The sequence below is a fragment of the Halichoeres trimaculatus genome, unplaced genomic scaffold, assembly GCF_033239565.1.
Source record: "Halichoeres trimaculatus isolate MK-OKI-2021-1 unplaced genomic scaffold, fHalTri1.1 fHalTri1_scaffold_2, whole genome shotgun sequence".
In the NCBI taxonomy this organism is placed as follows: Eukaryota; Metazoa; Chordata; class Actinopteri; order Labriformes; family Labridae; genus Halichoeres; species Halichoeres trimaculatus.
Window position 1 is genome coordinate 36,189,052 of NW_027437180.1, and position 19,742 is coordinate 36,208,793.

At 39.9% G+C, this 19,742-nt stretch overlaps 1 protein-coding gene across 1 annotated transcript in view; it reads left to right on the plus strand.

Moving 5' to 3' along the window:
* The window catches only part of LOC141808532 (inactive rhomboid protein 2-like), a 50,284-nt gene that overhangs the window by 6,513 nt on the left and 24,029 nt on the right, over positions 1–19,742 (plus strand). Inside the window, exons 2-11 of the mRNA XM_074695179.1 lie at positions 549–620; positions 10,343–10,492; positions 13,376–13,521; positions 15,498–15,681; positions 16,303–16,524; positions 18,094–18,216; positions 18,557–18,666; positions 18,769–18,987; positions 19,137–19,248; positions 19,368–19,442. Of these exons, the coding sequence (XP_074551280.1) occupies positions 10,355–10,492; positions 13,376–13,521; positions 15,498–15,681; positions 16,303–16,524; positions 18,094–18,216; positions 18,557–18,666; positions 18,769–18,987; positions 19,137–19,248; positions 19,368–19,442 (1,329 nt within the window). The 5' untranslated portion in view covers positions 549–620; positions 10,343–10,354. The remainder of the gene's footprint in view (positions 1–548; positions 621–10,342; positions 10,493–13,375; positions 13,522–15,497; positions 15,682–16,302; positions 16,525–18,093; positions 18,217–18,556; positions 18,667–18,768; positions 18,988–19,136; positions 19,249–19,367; positions 19,443–19,742) is intronic.

Genomic DNA, 19,742 nt, shown 5'->3' on the forward strand with positions numbered 1-19,742 from the left:
ATGTTTGGCGGGAAAGGGGCTTATGGGCTGTACAGAAAAAACTAACAGCTGCTTTTTAGCACAGACATCTCTCTTTTTAAGATGTGTTGTAGTCCCTCAACAGCACATCAGCAAACTTTTCCACATTAATTCTTGCACTGCTTTGCTATTTCAGTCATTTATGCTTTCAATCAAAATGCTTTATGGTTATTTTTCTTAACTAGTTGATTTGACATCATGGTACCATAGCCTCTAAGTTGATCTGGTTAAAAGTGGGCAAAAACATTCTTAATTTAAGATGTCCATGAGAAATAAAGCTAAAATTTATTTGCGATTAATTGTACTAAATAAACTCTTTACAATTGTTTGAGGATGTGGACGTTTTCCAATCATCATTCTTACTTTTTAATCCTGTTCTCAGCTCATGTCTGCTGTCAATCCTTCATCTCATCGCAACAAACAATGCTTAAATCTGCTCTTTGATGTTTGCAGCACACACCCTGAGGTGGTGTGAATGCATAGACAATCAAGGTCAACTAACAGTGCCACTTGTTTTTGTGTTTTCTCAGGATCTCTGAGGGGATTTGCAAGTTAACTTGCTGGATGTGAAGAAGAAGAAGTGATGAGGCAGTTCTCTAAAGGTCAGTTCCTCTTTTAGCTCCCAGGAGTTTCAGAAACCATCTATTAGCAGCATTAGGAAACCACAACAGCTTCTTTTTCTGCATCAGGAAAACAACGGACCTAATTATTATGCTAATCTCATAATGACTCATTCAGCTGTGGACATCCACGGGTCATCACGGCATGACTGTGAAAGTGAATCATTGTAATTACTGTAGTTTAAAGAAGTCCAAATAAGCAGATTCAAAAGTGTCAGAAAGAAAACAGGAAGGATGTTGTTGTGAAATATGGTCTGGGGCTCTGTTCTCTGTTCTCTGGTATCACACATTCAAAGAGGTGTGAGAATCGCCCACGTCAACATGCTATAGGACACTGTCCTGACTCAGGGTTATTCTGCTTTCTGCATGTTTGATGATTATGTTTGATGATGATACAGAGCCAGCACAGTCAAAAGAAGCTGGATGCATTCAAAAAGGTGTCTGCTCAGTTTTGTGACTCATTGTAAAGACTGTGAGGAGTTCTGGACAGGTAATAGAACAAATACACAAACAAGAAGATGGACCTTTTCTGTGTGGTCATATTTATCAGCTGCTCTCACTGTGGGGGAGTAGGTGATAGACGAGGGGGCCTACAGCATGCTGAAGAAACAGAAACCTTTCTGCAATGCAAATATTCCCAGTGAGTAAGACATATAAGTGTGTCTCAGTATTATTCTCTGTATAATTTACTCTTTTTTCATATTAAAAAAAATGGATATGACGCTTCAATATTGATTGTCATGTCTTAATGTTGGCAAAGTTTCAAAATGTGAGGTAAATGAGTCACAGTAATCCCAGGAAAAGACCACAGGCTATTCTGGACCGCTTCAGAAATCTCTTGAGATTTTAGAGAGAGTGAAAACACTTTCTCAATTTGTGACATCACAAATTGGTGATCCTCTTTAAAACACAAGGGTGCGTTTACCAGATCTTTATAGAGAGGATGTGTCTTTACGTTGACACCAGGGTCGACACAGTAAACTGATTTTTTTATTTATTTATTTGGAGCTATGATGGCATAATCTGAAGGTTGGAACTGATGCATTGGGATGCATCTGTGACCATTACGACTCTAAGGGACGGCATGTCCCAGGATTTCCCAGAACCAGCTTAACTTCCCAGCAGGATTGAGAAACCTGTCTTATAAAAAGTCGTGCTGACTACTCATTTCTTTACTTGAGGACGTTAAAATACTTACTGAAGTAGCAGTGGTCGTTCCAGTATCTAATATAGCAGCAGAACAAGATTTGAGCCTCCATAACAATATCACGGACGTGAGGAGTCGGCTGTCTGAGGCAAAGACACATAACCTGATGCTGATCTCCTCTGCTGCTCTTGTGCTTCATGACCTTGATTACGCCAAGATGATGGGGGTAGAAGAAAAAGTTGTTGTATGGCAGTATCAAGATTTTTGTTTAATTATTTTAAATCATGATTTTTTTGTTCAAAAATTGACTTTTTTTCAAACTAAAGTCATTCATTTTAGTCTTTTATGGATTACATAGACTCTGTTTGAAAAGATGAGATATCAGATCCCTTGAATAAATGTTAAAACTGACTCACATGTGATAAACAATGAGAAAATGTGGCCCCTAATATAGCCTGTAGATATCACCATCATTCACCTTTTTACTTCATCTGGTGTTCAAAAAGCAAACTTAACTAACCTAAATCCATTTGACCCAGGAGAAAAGTTGAAGCTCATGTAAACTGGAGTACAAAAGAAAAAAAAAGAAAAAACATGCATTTTTAGTTTTAAGTTAAAAACAGCTCTGTGTATTTTCAATTTACTTAAAAAAAAAGCAGGATCTGCTTGCTCTGAGTGCCATTTCTTTTTTTTGCTTTACAAAGCTCTAGACACCTGGATTAATATTATTCTTACTTTCTGTTATTTATCCTTTATTGTCTCTTTCTGCCTAATAAGCAATACAGTTGCCCCTCATAACTAATATTAGAAGTTGTATTTTAGTCGCTTTTGCAATGACATAGAATTAATATTTAATAGGTCTTGTTAAGGTTTTTTTTTTTAATTGAAGGATCAGTTTTCATTATGATGACATTTTTACAACCTTTTACGTGAAATATCCAGCCCAACATCTGGTTGTCAGGCTCTTAAAGGGGCTGTAACATTATGTTCAATATCAATCATGTGAATTCGGACGTAAGCTTTTGTATTAAGAACATTTTCAAAATCTATCATAAAAATTAATGAAGGACTGAAGTCTCTCTGACTAAAACAAGTTTCTCAGAAGTAGTACAGAGGTTGCGGTGTTGAGGTTAAAACTCACAACATTATTTTGGTGAGACTCCAATCACGTATTGCTCCAGTTTGTTTCCTGAATAGTTCCTTTTTCTGAGATATGAAAAACAAAACCAGGGTGAGCAAGTGAGTGAGATTGGTCTCTTTCAGACTCACTTCCTTCTACTTTTTTAGTTTTAATATGGAACCAGAGAACTCTGAACTCCAGCTAAATCAGGTTGCAGTGTTTCACTTAACTCCGTCATGTCTCTCAGATTGTGATAAATTATAAACGATGCAACCCTTTAAAGCTCCGTCTATAAAGCTATAAAGCAGGCCTGGAGGAGCTCCCTTGTTTGACATGAGTGTTAAGTGCCGTCTCCACTTCACGCAGTAAGTATGCTTGGTCTAAGTGGACCCGGTCAACTGCTGCTCGGACTGAGAGCGGCTGAAAAGGAAACTTGATCCCTTCCCCACACCCCGACATGCTGCTCATGTGTGGTGCTATGAGATAAGGACGATTTGTTCTGTTTGCAAATCAACACGTTGCATCGCAGATGAGAGAAAATGTGCAGTGAAGCTTGCTCCAGGTTTGAAGGGGAGAACTGAAAAGACAGAGACATTGTCACACACACACACACACACACACACACACACACACACACACACACACACACACACACACACACACACACACACACACACACACACACACACACAGAAACATGTGCGATACCACTGAACACAAAGGGGCGGAGGTGGCAAACACACAGACACAGCTCAGTCCTTGATGTGTTGCTGCTTTCCATGTCATGTGATGACTGCCTATGAATGATGTCACAGTGAACATGTCTTTTCCTGGCTTGGACATGTGACTCATTGGTGTCTGTTACCGCGCTGAGTGGGTTGACACGGTTCAACCACTGTTTCTGAGGATCTGTCATTGAACAGACGTCTGTAGTCTTCAACTGTTCTCAATCAACCAGTGGTTAAAACCTGGTGTGACACATTGGCCGTGGTAGACCCGGTTAGTACACAGCGCAAGAGCACAGATGGTTAATGATCAGAAAGTAATGATCTCTGTTTGCTTAGCAAACACAAACCCTGCTGCTGCTCATGGCTCAGGTCCCCAGACATGGTTCGTGTCAAACCCTATCATGTGTTCACTAGATCTAACCGCACTTATTCTAAAGAAGAGGTATCAACAGTCTGACCACAGAGGCATCCTGCTCAGCACTATTTAATGTCAACTTCATTTTTTTATCTTCATTTCACTCAGAGTCCTGGTTAAGACAGCAGCATGAAAACAAATAAGAGCGCAGAAAGTACATCAAACAATGACTCTGCTTTGAACTACAGGTCATTCATTTACAGATTATATAATCTTTTATCCTGTTTTTAATGTTAAAGATGCTATGAGCAGAATCTGTTTTAAATAAACTGCCTCACCACCTTCTGTACTGGAGTCTCACACACACTGTTGTAAATTACTTTTAGCGAGGTATGTGTTTGTTTTGGAATTAAAAGGAGATCAGATGAAAACATTTTTTTTTTTTTTCCAAGACAACTTTTTACTGGACACAACGCACCAAGGTAAGGTATTTAGCAGTCCAGTTATGTAGTGCTAAGGTTTAAAAGATGACATCAAGCAAACATTGTAGTAGCCGGCTATTTGTAGTGCTATCGGCAGCCCAGTGCTCCAACATCCCAACATGTCCGTAATGTGTAACGTCAGTGAATCCTGGTTAGCTGTGTCCAGCCAGTCATCTACCAAGCAGAGCTAACACAACCTGACTCTTCATTTTATTGATAGACTCTTAAGTTTGAACAGACCACTGCAGAATAACTGCTGACTGTGGGTTGGAATTAACATTATCACAAAGAGCTTAGCCCCTGTGTTAGCTTGTAGCTCATGCTCTATCTCTCTCCTGTTTATCTTTCTTCTGCTCTTCTGTCCTATTTCTGTCAGACGGTTAGGCTCCGGTGTTCACCATCACTACAAAATTAATCACAGAAATTGTTTTCAGCACAGAAATACACTGATCTGTCTTCTCACTACCAAACTTTGTCAGCAGGTGTGGCGTTGTCATAGAGACCTAGACGTACCGTAAATCAATCCAGTCGTGCCTGACTCTATCGGGAAGCTAAGAAGTAGCAAGTTTAGGTGAAATTTGTCCTGGTGACTAAGAGTTAAGGGAGTCAGTATTCGCTAAACCCGTGGTGTCCACCTTTTTTACAGAGAGGGCCTCATTTTATTATGAAAATACCTTCTGGAAGAAGATTTTTGTTTATTAGGGCTGGGCGATACCGCAGAAAACATCAGTATATATCTTCTTTAGTCACAAGAGCACACTCAGAGTTGCATCAGAAAAGTTGTTCATGTTGGGATTAAGGCTTTTTTTATATCAGTAAACAACCGTTTTTGCACAAAACGTTTCTTTTGCTATGTTCTTAACCTCATTCCTGCACTATTACATAATTTTAATCTAGTCTTCTGTCCTTATTTGTGAATGTATATTCATAAACTTTAAGTTTCATAAAGTTCTGATGTAGTTTTCTGTAACATTACTGGATTTACTTGACTTTTGTGTTTACATTAGGGCTGAACGATAAATCGCGAGCGTACCTATCTTTAGATAAGAACATTTTATATATTAATTTGCAAAATCAACAGTGTCAATGATATAGATTTTCCTGCTTACCCTGCATGTACAGCTCGGACATCGATGTATCCGTCATTAGTATTGAAATATGAGATTTTGTACATATCATTCCCCAATTCACATAACAGAGAATGCAATTAAAATATTTTCAGTATTTAACATATTTTAAGATAGAAGATGGTGGTTGTAAGAAAAAGGACCTTAGGCCACATCTGCCCCCCCCAGGGCGGACTTTGGAGCAACCATAATTAAGAGGACACTTTCTTTGAGCAACCTTGCTGTAAAATGATCTTTGTAAGGGATCCTAAACTCAATCTGGTGTGCCACTTCCACAAAGAGCTTTGTAATGAATTCATCTTTCTGAAGCACAGTGGTCAGGTTTTTCTCTAGGGACCTTTAAACTGCTTTGTTTCTGGTTAAGGGTATATTTAAGCACTGATCTGGACCCTTGCTTGATGACAAATGTATATCATTTAAGCTTATTCCTATAAAGCGGCCTATTGGACAGAATTAAAACCAGACAAGGTAATTCACAACGGCCAGGTTATCTTTTAGATTAATAGATAGATTTTTTGTTTTTGGAAAGATTTCACTACTCTATTATCAGCTCTGGTTGTATCTGTGTTGTGTCCTCTCTGCAGACCATGATTTTCAGTCCAGTCCCATCAGTATTCCTCTGTGGATCCTAACAACTGCCTGTCTACGCTGAAAGTGTATGGTCAGCCGCGGTCCCTCTGCTTCTTGAGCACTCTGTCCATTAGCCAAATTCCTCCTATTTCATTATGTAAGTGGACGGCTTCCAGCCTTCCAGCCGTACCCACGACTCCTAAACCACAGAGGAGATTGCCAGAAGCCTCCTCTAAGTCTCAAGAGGACTCAATCAGGCCGTCTGCCCAAGCTTCAAATATTTACCACTCGTAGTTGGAAACACTGTTGACAGGATTGAAATGGACACCCCGTCGGCTTCAGGTGTTACAGAGATGTTTGTTTTTTGCAGGGTTAGTGGCTCGGGCTGTATGTAAAGCCATGTCTGACTGACTGTACCCCGGCTCTGTGGTAGAAAGCGAGCTATTGACTGAGCTGGTGTCAGATTTCCCTGCTGCTGCCATCCCTGCCTCAGACACGCAGAGCCTCGCATTGATTTTATAAACCACAGCTCCAGGACAGCTTCAAGGCTTTCAAGACCCCTAATGACATAATGGATGTGTTGGCCAAGGCTTGTGACATTACAGGTTTATGTTTGTAATGCCTCAGATACGCCTGGAAGTATTCAGTCTAATGCTGCGAGACATTCTGGGCTCCAAGAATAGACCTGCTGGTCACTCTGCCGTGACTGTGATTTGTGCAGACAGGAGGACAGACAGAGATAAGTAAGGTTGACTCTGTTACTCTGTCCATAACAAGCTTGAAGAAGGCAGTAGATCTGACTCAGACTTATGTGTAAAATATGTTTCAAGGTGCTAAATTTGCTAAATGTAATGTGTTGTTAGTAAACAGTTAGTGCAGGACACAGTGATCTCAATGTGAGTCATATGGTGATTATCTTTTTAATAGCTGGGTTAAAATGGGCTTATGATGTTGTCATTCAGAGCATCCCTAAAATCAATACACACAGTGTGTAGCTGTTGTATTACTAACCACCTGGAGGATGCATGATGACCCCAGGTCACGATTGATCCTTGTGTTCAGATGTCATCAGGTGTCACTCAGCTGCTGTATCAGTTACTTTCTAAGTGGTGGTCTACGGAGTAATTGAGATGCTGCAGATTTTATTTATTCACATAGTTGGATACCTGGTGCCCTGCGGTCTATTTTAAACCTGAAATTGGAGGTTTTTGCAAGAGCCTCATTTTATATGTAAAATTAAAGTCTAAAGTTCCAGCACGCATTTTACAGCGTTTCCACTGACTAATCCCGGGACAGATCACCAAATAACCCACTTTTTGGGACCCTTCAGAGGTGCCAGACTAAACTGATCTGATCTCTGACGATGGAGCTACAACACTGCAGTCCATTGATTGGTTAAAAGAGTTGTCACTTACCGTGCAACAGCAGCTGTATTGGTGCGTTCCATTTGTACTTGGAAGTCAGGAGTGGGGATGACGCCATCTCCAAGTTAGAGCATTCCAATTGCAAATTCGGAAAAACTTGTCATAACAGCAATATTTCTGGATATAAACATACAATAATACTATGTTTACTGCTGATTTGATGCAAAAAACACTAGTCAGAAATTTTGACATAAACAGAACATGAGCTTAATTACTGTTTACCCCTGAAGTTGAAATTTCCTACTGGGAACTCAGGGTGGTGTGGATACTCCAGCTTTCCAGTTGGAATCCGACTTCAGGGGGTGTTCCAGTTGGGCATTTCCACTCAGAAATGCTGACTTCCGAGTACAAATGGAATGCACCATATTTCTCCTGGCTGCACACAGTCTTCTCTGAAAAAAAGCTTGATTTGCATTTCACCAAAGAGCCACATGCTGATCACAAAGAAGACGAATTGCTGGATGTCCTCCATCGTTGCTCTTTGCTTGTGTCGCGTTTTTCTTCTTAGTTGGATTTATTAGCGGGGTAAACTGTGTCGTGCTGTTATGGCGGCATACAATTATTCAACTTATGTGGCTATCAGCATTTCACTTACATGCCTCCTACCACCAGGGGGCCCCCTTGGCTGTGGAAACGCAAACAGAACCAGGCTTAACCGAGCCAACCCGACTAAACCCATACTGATCTAAACCGGACTGCTTGATGGAAACAGGACTTAAAGCAGTCCATATCTTCAGGATAAGGGATCAAGCAGAAACAAAACGCTGCCTTTTGACCAATCAGATCTGTCAATAACAGAACTGTGTGAGCTGCAGAGGAGAGGGAACACCCTTTGTGTATCTTAAATGTAATTATTTTCTCATATGGGATGGGAACCGAATTAGGTACTTTTATAGAAACCGACCAAATTCTGTCAAAAGTACTGGTTACCAATTGACAAAAAATCGCAAGATACCATGTTTAGGTACCTAAATGCATCCTTGTGACTGTGAGAGAGTGGAAGAGTAGGAGATTTTCCATACTGGACATGAACACAGCATTGCAAGGTTATATATTGAAGAATAAATATGTGTAGTTGAAAAACTTTGAGACTTTGTTATTTAACAAACTTAGATTATTTACCACATGAACCTAAAAAGTAGCAAAAATTGGTACTGTTGAGATACTGATACCGACCGTCAGGTACTGGGCATTGGTACCGCGTCACTTTAAACGTGAAAGGTACCCATACCTAGTCACGTGAAACAGCCTGAGCTATGAAGGTTATCCATGCTTTTGACTTTAATTCTGCATCAGAGACTGAGCTATGTAACTGTTGTACTTGTATAGAATCAGGCTTTCTTGATACTTTAACAGATATGCAGCTCAAAATTTACTTAAAATCTATCATTCACACCACAAGAAGCTATTAAATCAATCCATCTATTTAAAGGCAACTGAGAGGACTTTCTCAGTGATCTTGAAAAACTCTAATCTATATTTGCCTGTTTATAATCTGTCATTTAAAAAAGGATTATCAGCACCAGAATTGATCATTGCTTGATACTATTTCTCAGTATCTGTGGTTTCAACTTCACCTTCTAAGTTAAACCATGCTACAGACTGAGTTTACAAAGTTTGCATGTCTTGGAAGGCTAGCTGTTATAGCATTAGCACTACATAACTACAAATAAATCATTATGATTGCTTTGCATCCTGGGAAAAGTTACATTGGACAAAGAAAAGTAGTGCTATAAAGAAGTTCTGCTCAAATCTACAGATTGGCAAGCGTCACACCTTTAATGCAACGATGGTGCTCATGGGAAATGGAGTCTTTATCATGTAAAAACACTACAAATTCCTGATATAACCTGTATAAAAGTTGATTTTTAGCCTGGAGTATGTGTCGAACATCTTCATTTTTCAGTAATCTCACAGTTTGATGGCAGGATGCTAAACATGAAAGTTTTCTGAGGAAGACTGTTTTGTTTTGATGTTAACACGCACATAGAAACCCAAGCAGATTAATGACCAGAGCAAGCTCTTCTGTCAGGAGGAAATTAAGCAAGATGACAAAAAGATAACTTTTACTGAACTGAGTTCTGTTCTCTGTATGAACGTATCAGAAAGGTTATGATGAGATGAGACCCTGCAAATAAATGAAAAGTTTTTTAAACTTTTTGGGGACATTTCAGGAATTTCATGAAGTGAAACTATTTTTGCAGACTCACTATAGCACTTCTTCCTTTCCTTAAACCTCTCCTGTAATTCTTACATTCACTTTGATGAATAACTGAAGCACTGTGCTGCTTTCCTTGATACAACACCATTTCTCATCTGCTGAATCCAGAGCAGAGCCAGTCTTTTTCAGAACCACTTAAGAAATTGGCTTCGGAAGTCATCAAGAGACAAACTGAGCCGTGATTCTTTTAGCAGATTGAATTGGAGGGAGTCCAGCTGCGGCTTGAAGAAACTGTTTGTTTGGATCATAGTCTGTATACACAAACAGTAGTGCCTGCTTTGAGTTGTTTGGGCAACAAAGGAAAACAAGGATCCTCTTGAGATTTGTAAATTGAACATTAAAAAACCCTAACATATTAATTTAGTGCTGTCCTGTGTGGGGGAAGTCATAAAACATGCTCCCCAGGTAGATTGGTTGCTGCAGTGACCTGTCCACCCTGGTCAATGAGCTTCTCTGTAGTAGTGCTGTGAAATGTTTTTTTTTAAAATTCCTGTTGATCAGATACATTAACTCTGACTTCTTCTCTGCAGATCTCTGACAGGATGGCATCACAGGAGGGCGAGGACCCTCCTCCATACGGGGGTCAATCAGATAGCCGTTTGAAGAGCAAGAAGCCGCCCAGCCTTGTTATAGCAATCCCTCCACCTGAGATGATGATGTCACATGACTCAGCCAAACAGGTAGGCTGACATTTCTCACACTGACCCTTTTTACCACTGTGTAGCCCTCTGGGTCGGATCGTAAAGATAAACAACCTCCTGTTTGAGTGATCGTATTACTTTTCAGTATGTCTTTTTTTAAAAGCTCCTGAGGATGCAGTCTATTTTATCCTAGATCTGAAACATTTAACTTCAGGAGTAAACTAAAACTCACATCGATTGAAGAAAGATGGTGTTGTTCTGTCTTTTCCTAAGAGTCATTTCTGGAAAGAAAGAGTAGGAAGCAAAACAGGATTAACAAAAATGTGTGTGAAAGAGATAACAAAGATGAATCACGTCAAAATGGAACATTTTTCTTTCCGTTGCAACACGTTAAAAGAATCAGCTGTCTTTCTCTTTCTGCTGAATTTCCCATTTGCTCAGGCAGGAAGGAATTTTGAACGGCTGTCTTTAAGCCTTCGGGCACAAGGTCATTGTTTCTCCATTAGAGCCTCGTTCTCTGAACACAAATGTAGGCATTTAAGCTTCACTAACAGAGGGTGGCCACAGTTTAATGGAGCATGCCGTAGTTAGTGATCTGAAATAGCAACAAGTTTATTCAGTATGCAGAGATGGTGTGAGCTCAGGCAGGTACTGAAGCTCTGTGGGCACGTTGAGACGCTTAGACGTGGGGTTCTCATTACTTAGACAGACTTAATTTGGGCGTGCTTTGCTACATCATGCACCACAGTTACTACTTAATATCTGAGTGAGTCTGTCATTAGGGTATAATTTTGGTACACAAAAAAGGGGAAAAATATATACATTTTTTTGCTCCATATTCTGTTTGTTTGCAAATGATATACCTGGAATGTACTTAATTCATGAGTTGGCAATCTTAAGCTCTTATAGTTTCTTAAATATTTAAGTACACTTTAAAAAAACTGAAATCTTAACAAGTGTTTTTGACATATTTTAAGTAAAAATGGTCTTACTATGCTAGATAAGAACCACATTCAACTTATCAGTCCGGAAAAATGTCTCGTTTCAACTTGTTTAAAGACAAAAATGAGGTTTGAATTGCTTGTTACAAGTGAAAAAAACTGCAGATGTAAAATTTTAACAGAAAACTTGCTTGAAACTAGAATAATGACTTAATACAAGTAACTTTTCCTTGTTCTATTGGCAGATTTTTTTTAAATTGTTAGAAGCAATTCAGACATCTTTTTTTGTCTTTAAACAACTTGAAACAAGACATTTGTCTGGACTGGTCAGCTGAACGTGGCTAGGGATGGGTACCTTTCCCATTTGAAACAACGCTGTACCAATGGCGAGCACCTGACAATCAGTACTGATACTAAACGATACCAATTTTTGGTACTTTTTTGTGTTTATGTAGTAAAAAAATAAATTTCTATAATAATAAAATATGTTTTTTTTTTCAATTTAATGATTTATTCTTCAATACCTTGCAATGCTGTGTTTATGTCCAGCATGGAAAATCACCTGCTCTTTCATTCCCTCACAGTCACGATGATGCATTTAGGTACCTAAACATGGTACCTTTTGATTTTACATGAATTGATACCTGGTACTTTTGGCAGAATTAGGTCAGTACCTATAAAAGTGCCTAATTCAATATCCATCCCTAAATGTGGCTCATTATAAGTCTAAAAGACATTTTCTACTGAAAATAAGTCAAAAACACTTGATAAGATTTCAGTTTTTAGCTGTGTAATAAAAAAACATTGGTGCATCATTTAGTCAACTGTGTTATGGACAAAAATATTGACCTTTTTTTTTTTTTACATAAATCCACCTTATACTGAATGTTAAGTTTTTCAACATTTCTTTGTAAGGCTACACTCCCTAGAAATATCCCTCATCATTTATTTTACAGTTTAGACAAAATATAAAAAAAATTATGGCACAAAAATCACATGTGCCACAGTTGACATTTTCTCCAAAAACACCTTTTCCATGTTTTAATGATTATTTTGAACAAATTCTACTAAAAATAATATTCACAAACATGTTTTTTAGTGTTGATTTTGAAGAGCAAACTTGACATTTGACAAATTGGACGGCACAGAAACTGCAATTTCGAACACATCCAACCTGTTAACTTTCTGTTTCAAAAAAAAGTGAAAAATAACCCAAATGACCCACTGTAAGATTGGTCATTACTTGAATTTTTTTTTTTTTGTAAAATTGATAAGTATACCCCATGGACATGAAATGTAACCCTAATTATAGAATCGCTCAGCTGCATTTAGATGACTGAAGCAACATTAAACTTACAATAAAGATTTGTATGATTACTATGAAGCAGCATACAGCATTAAGTGAGATTAGATTATAGCCACGGTTGTTTTTCTGATTACAGCTCTGCAATGCCAAACAGAGACATGGTATCACTCCATCTTAGTAAGCCCAGCCACAACCTGAACACATGACTGGCTCCCTTACAGCTTCACTTGAAGCACCATTACCTCTCAGAACCATTAGCCCCGCCAAGCACTGAGTCAGTTCAGGTTAGGGTAATGGACACTCAGAGGAATCACTGCAGCGTACATTACCAAAGATCAACACAAACAGTGAGCGTAGGAAGGCGTTTGAGAACGGGGGGATGACTGCTTGTTTTGTTCAAGACTAGATTGTGCAATGGAGTGAACACAAGTGTGTTCTGTTCATGGTAAACAGATAAGATCATATCTAACAAAATGAAAACACTCTGAGGCATCTTCTGTTGTTGTTTCATGTTGACAATCTGTTAAAGAAGTTGTGCATACCCTTCTTAGCTCCTGGGCTGCCTTTTCGAATGCTTTACCATGTTAGTTTATTTACCCAAGTAATGACAAATACTAATTTTCTCTGTATTCATGTTTATTTTTATTCAAGAATTTCCTCTTTCTCTTGACCCAGCCACTACGACCGTCTCTGAAGAAGAGCATGAGTGGTCAAGCGAGTGCATCTCTGTCGGAAAGCGGAGGTGGAGAGCGACACTTCTCAGCCAGAGACAGGAGGACCAAGCTCGGAAGACAAACGTCACTCTCGCAGAGTATCCGCAGGTAGGATGTCAGTGTGGTTGAAATACAAGGTCAAAAAAAAGTGACCACCTGAATTTAACCAAGCAAATAGGTACAAGCCTCCTATTGGGTAATTACTGCATGGATGAACATCTTTCAGCTGGCAAAAAGTTATTTAACCCCAACTGGTGCAATGAGTTGCTTCTCATTCCTTAAACAACCATGTAGAAAGACACATCCCGTGGTCATGGAGAAGATGTTCATCTGTTTGAGAAGGGTCAAATCTTTGGCATGCATCAAGCAGAGAAAACATCTAAGGACATGCAGAAACTACGAAAACTGGGTTAAGAACTGTCCAACGCATTTGAAAAACTGGAAGGGTAGTGGGGGCCCATTGTATTCGAGAAAGAAATGTGGCCGGAAAAAAATCCTGAATGATCGTGATCGGTGATCACTTAAACGTTTGGTCAAATCAGGTTGAAGAAAAACAACAGTAGATCTCAGTATGTTTAATAGTGAAAGTAAGAGCATTTCCACACACGCAATGAGAAGGAACTCAGGAGATTAGGACTGAACAGTTGTGTAACCTTAAAGGATAAGTTCGATGCATACAGCTTTTACATTGTTTATAGAATGAAGTAGAACAAAATACTCACCCAGAAGTCTGTGTCCCTCCAGACGGCTGTACTGACCTCTGAACTGACGAAGACTTTGTTTACGTTTGCCCCTCAAAGAAAGGAGGAAGTGGAGTCAGCTCTCCAGAGAGTAAACATAAACAAAGTCTTTGTCAGTTCAGAGGTCATTACAGCCACACACCGCTGTCTGGAGTGACACGACTGCAGCAGAGGACTAACCCGGAGTGGACCATGATGGAATATTGGTGAAAAACATGAGTTTTTGGATGATTAATGCAGTTTTAGGAGCGATACTGTCTATTCCCCGATGGATCCCATTATACGGACGTCCGCTACACGATTTTGGATCTAAATATCTCCTGAAGCACTGCTTGGATCAGGAAAACCTTCTGGGAGAGTATTTTGTTCCACTTCATTCTATAAACAATGTAAAAGCTGTATAAACCGAACTTATCCTTTAAGAAAACCACCAATCAGTGAGACTAACCGGAAAAAAAAGCTTTAAGTTTTAGGGTGCAGAAAGATTGGACTCTGGATCAATGGAAAAGGGTCATGTGGTCTGATGAGTCCAGATTGACCCTGTTCCAGAGTAATGGCCCATCAGGGTAAGAAGAGAGGCAGATGAAGTGATCTCCCATCATGCCTAGTGCCTACTGTGTAAGCCTGTGGGGGCAATGCTGTGATCTGGAGCTGCTGCAGTTGGTCAGGTCTAGGTTCAGCAACAGTCTGTGCTTAAAGAATAAAGTCAGCTGACTACCTGAAGATACTGAATGACCAGGTTATTCCATCCATGGAGTGTTTCTTCCCTGATGGCACGGCTACATCCCAAGATGGCAATACCAGGATTCATCGGGCTCAGATTGTGAAAGAGACATCATTTTCACACATGGATTGGCCCCCACAGAGTCCAGACCTTAACCCCATTGATAAACTTTGGGATGTGCTAAAGAAGGCTTTGTGCAGCGGTCAGACTCTACCATCATCAATGAAGATCTTGATGAAAAATTAATGCAACACTGGATGTGAATACATCTTGCGACATTGCAGAAGCTTATCAAAACAATGCCACAGGGAATGTGTGGCTGTCGAAATATTAGATGTGTGACTGTTTTTTGGTGACAACTTTTTTTTTGGCCAAGCAGTGTATTTTAAACAGCAAAATTCAAGCTTTCTCCACCTGATATGTTGTTCAGCTGGTATCGAGTGAAACATCTCCTATCCTCATCTTTTTGTCTTAAACACAACACAGCTTCTTATAATATCCTGATGCTATGAGGCCTGCAGCACACTTTCAATGTTGAATTGTTCCTGTGTCATCTGTTGATGCTCTTTGTCTCTGTGTCCTGCTGTCCTGATGCACTCCTCTTGTTTTTGTCTCTACAGGAACACAGCAACATGGTTCGGCGTGGGAGAGGACTGTGAAACAAAGCAGCAGGTATGGCACAGGAAGAGCCTGCGCCACTGCAGCCAGCGCTATGGCAAGCTGAAGGCCCAATATCGAGAGCCTGACACGGTAACCAGCATCGACCAGGGTCCGGACTCACCAGCCACTCAGAAGATGCCCAAGGTTTGACACTGTCAGAGAGACACTTTACACCATAATCTGTGCATAAATCCATATTCTAATGTAGCAGAATGACACAGTTTGGTCTATTTATGGAGGATTTCTCAGCAGATGCTCACGTCAACATTTCCCACCGTGGGAGAAAATTACACAGACGGCTCAGAGCAACAGGAAAGAACACTGAAGGGACAATGTCAGGAGCTTTATCTGAGACAATCACCCAGCAAGTCCTCACTTTTTCCTCACATGTGAGAGTTAACAGGCCCCAGCATGTTCAGGCTCTCTGGACAGGACAGGACAGGAGGAGAAAGGAAGAAGGATATGAACAGAGGGAAATGTGTCTGGAATTTATAAATCAGAAAGCTGAATGGTGACAGACGGGGACCATCTGTGTCCCTGATGAATCACATCACTTCTTCCGTGCGTCTCAGACAGCTCTACTCATCTCCTCAGCATTCAGTGTTTTGTTTTGTGTTCTTTGTTACCTCTATTCTGCCCCTCTCCTTTTATTTGGTACCTTTTAATGTTCACAGACACCAACAAAGGGCTTCTTATTGAAAGTCAAGTCTCAGTTTCAAAAACTCTCACTAAGCTTGTCCACATTGTCTCCAATTTGTCTTTCAGATCGTGGATCCTCTGGCTCGAGGGCGAGCCTTCCGCTGCCCAGATGAGGTAGACAGCCGCTCCCCGAGGACCCCCTACACTGCTCAAGGAGGTCCGTTCACCCCGGGCGTCACCTCGCTCAGCTCCTTTACCAGCCAGCGCTCAGGGTACAGCCGCTTCCCGCGACGAAAGAGAGAGTCCGTGGCACGAATGAGCATCAGAGCTGCTTCCAACCTGCTGAGGGTAGGTGGCTGTAAAACACAGGGACGGCATGTTACTATTTGTTCACACACGGTCTCTGCAATTGAACACACAGTTCTGACGTAAACTTTAAAATAAACGAGACTGTTAAAACTATAATATATCAGGTTCTGAAGGTCTCAAGTGTTTTTGTTCAACTCACAGAGAAGGCCAAGGACAGCCTGACACATCTGCATGCTTGATTTGTGTTTATGATAAAATAAATAGTTATATGAATAATTTAATAATTCAATTTGGTTTTACAGTAGACAAATTAACATTTTAAATAATTGAAGACACATTAAGTAAATTATTTAAGTATTTATTATTATTTATTTAATTGATTAAATAATTGATTATTTTATTAATATAATAATTATTTATTTTTAATTATTAATTCATTTATTTATTCATTTATTTATTTAGTTAATTTTGGCACTTTAGGTCCTCCGTACAGCGGTGCTCTATTTGTTGAAACAGATGCACCAATCCAACTTTCCTGGTTCCGATACTAATACCTGGGCTTTAGGTATCAACCGATACAGATTGGATACCAGTGTTAAATAATGCCCTACTGTGGGATAAGACTGGTAATGTTATAAGTAAAAGGTAAAAAATGAGTAAATGGAATCACTGGAGTTGATATTTATTTGAACTTTACAAAATGTAAATGTTTACTAGCAGAACAAAGCTTCAGAATGTACACAAGTCCTACTCAATTGTAAACTTTCATACCCTGTAGATCGGTAATGCAGCAAAAAACAAAGAAAGTACATCAGAGGTAACATTTCAAATCAAGTAGCCAAGAATGTCAGTAAAAAAAGGCATAGAGCTGGATGCTTACATCCGCACCAAAGATCAGCCCCTTCCCACTGATTCTGATCCAGCTTTGCGGGGCATTGATACACCAATACCCAATAAAAGGATCAGTATAGGTGCATCCCTATTTAACAATTTCTTTCAGTGATTTCTATAAAAAAAATCTGTTTTTAAGTGTTGCTCAAACATCCAGAGGATCAGTGGTTAGTTTTCTGTAGTGTTACGTGCTGCGTAAGCATCAGCAAGCACTGCTTCGGACCAAGTAAAATGTTCTCCATAAGGGGGCGATACAGGGAAAACATGTCAGGATTTTTCATAATGTCAGGATCAGGACTGTTTCTCATATTCAGACTTTTTTTTAACCTGAAAACATTATTTTTAGCCCTGAACACTTTTCATTCTGCATTCTTAACTTTTTAATTGCACTGTTCATAGCTTTAAACCAGTCTTGTGCCCTCCAATGTGTTTTTTAAACTCTCACGTTTCACATCATGGTAAATAGATTCATTCAAAGACGTCAGCTGTCAGAGTTGTTGAGTTTCTGCAGAATGTACAGAGATTTAGCTTCATACAAGGAGCCTTTGCTCAATTCAGATGTAGTTTAGTGAGACATTACTGGATATACTTTGGTTTGGTTTGCTACAGAAAATGTAAACATACAGATAATTAATAGTGACGTGATTAATACATTTTCAGATAAAAGTTTCTCTATGTTTAAGACATCTGAAATCAGCTGATTGTTTTTGCATCCAGGGTCGTGGTGGCTTGGCAGCCTCTCAGACGAGTTTCCCCAAGAGGAGTTTTGTGAGGCCCAGCTGGATGGATGAGGACACTGTGGACTCTGCAGACGCATCAGAGTCCCTCTTCTTCAGTAAGGTCAGCGGATGCTCTGGACGTGTTTGCAGTGACAGTGAAATCACTTGAACTTTCTTTTGTAATCTCTCCATCATACTTCCTCACTCTTCATGCTCATGTCAGCAGTCACACTTTTCCCCAGCTGTGCTTCTCTTTGACTGATTATCTGTGTTTTTTATCAACCCACATTACACAGAAACCACTTCTTCCTTCCACCCAATTTTTGGTCACATAGAGTTTGTTGAAACCAAAACAGGATCATTTTCTCTTAATACATCCTCTGGCTACTGATTAATTATCAGTATCATAAATTATTTAGATTCTTCTATCACCCCATGACTCTGTCTTTACCTCTGCACAGGTCGATGCCCATGATGAGTTGTACTCCATGGCTGATGACGTGTTTGAATCACCTCCTATATCAGCAGCTTTTGCTCCATGCGAGCCTCCAAATCAGGAGTTCCCAAGCCTGTGAGTGACTGATGAATACTCATCTTCAGAAATCTGCTGGAGCTCCCAGAGCTTGTGTTTGAAAATCTAAAAACAAATTTCTCACTCTTTTCCTGACTCCAGTAAGGATTTATCTCGAACGCCGAGGACACCGATAGCAGCACCTGAAAAGAGACACCCTCGCCGCGGTCAACGAATTGCCTCCCAGGTTAAGCACTTTGCATTTGACAAACACAGGCGCCAGTATGGCATGGGCGTCGTGGGGAAGTGGCTGAACCGACACTACAGGCGAAGCCTCAGCAGCAGCATCCAGAAACAGCTCGATGACTGCCCCAGCCACAGGTGAGGAGTGCAAACTGATTAATGGATAAACGGCAAACCCAATGGCCCTTAAAATAGGGCAGGTTTGTGTCTGTAATCTTTTCTTTCCCTGTCCTAAGACATTGAAACTATGATTACACCTGCTGCATGTTTGTGTGTTTGTTTTTTAGACCCTACTTTACCTACTGGATCACATTTGTCCACATAGTAATCACCCTGTTGGCCTGTTGTACATATGGTTTTGCCCCTGTGGGGTTTGCACAATATTCTACATCTGAACTGGTGAGTTTATTACTCCAGCTTTCAATGCTAGAAAAAATAAGTGGCTTTGACAGTCTTGTTACTTTTTGAACCATCTGTAATGAAATCTGCTTTCCATGTCACTCTGTCGCCCCCTGTAGGTACTGAAGAATAAAGGCATTTATGAGAGCGTCAAGTTCATCCAACAGGAGAACTTCTGGATTGGTCCAAGCTCTGTGAGTTTCCTGCTGACTTCACCTGACTATATTTCAACACATAAATATATTTTCATCTTTATCTGCAGAGATAGGCACTCAGATTTGTTTTCGTCTCAGTGTATTGGTGTTTTCACGATAACAAAATTATGATTCGATACAATTCTCACTTAAAATATCTTGATATGGATACTCAAATGATACCATGGCAAACCCTTAAACACCAGAAAACAAATAGAAGAATCAGCTTGAAGGAAAGGCTGACTTAAGTGAGTGATTGCTGATTTTTCTGGCATCCACTTGTGTGTCTGTGGTGTAGAA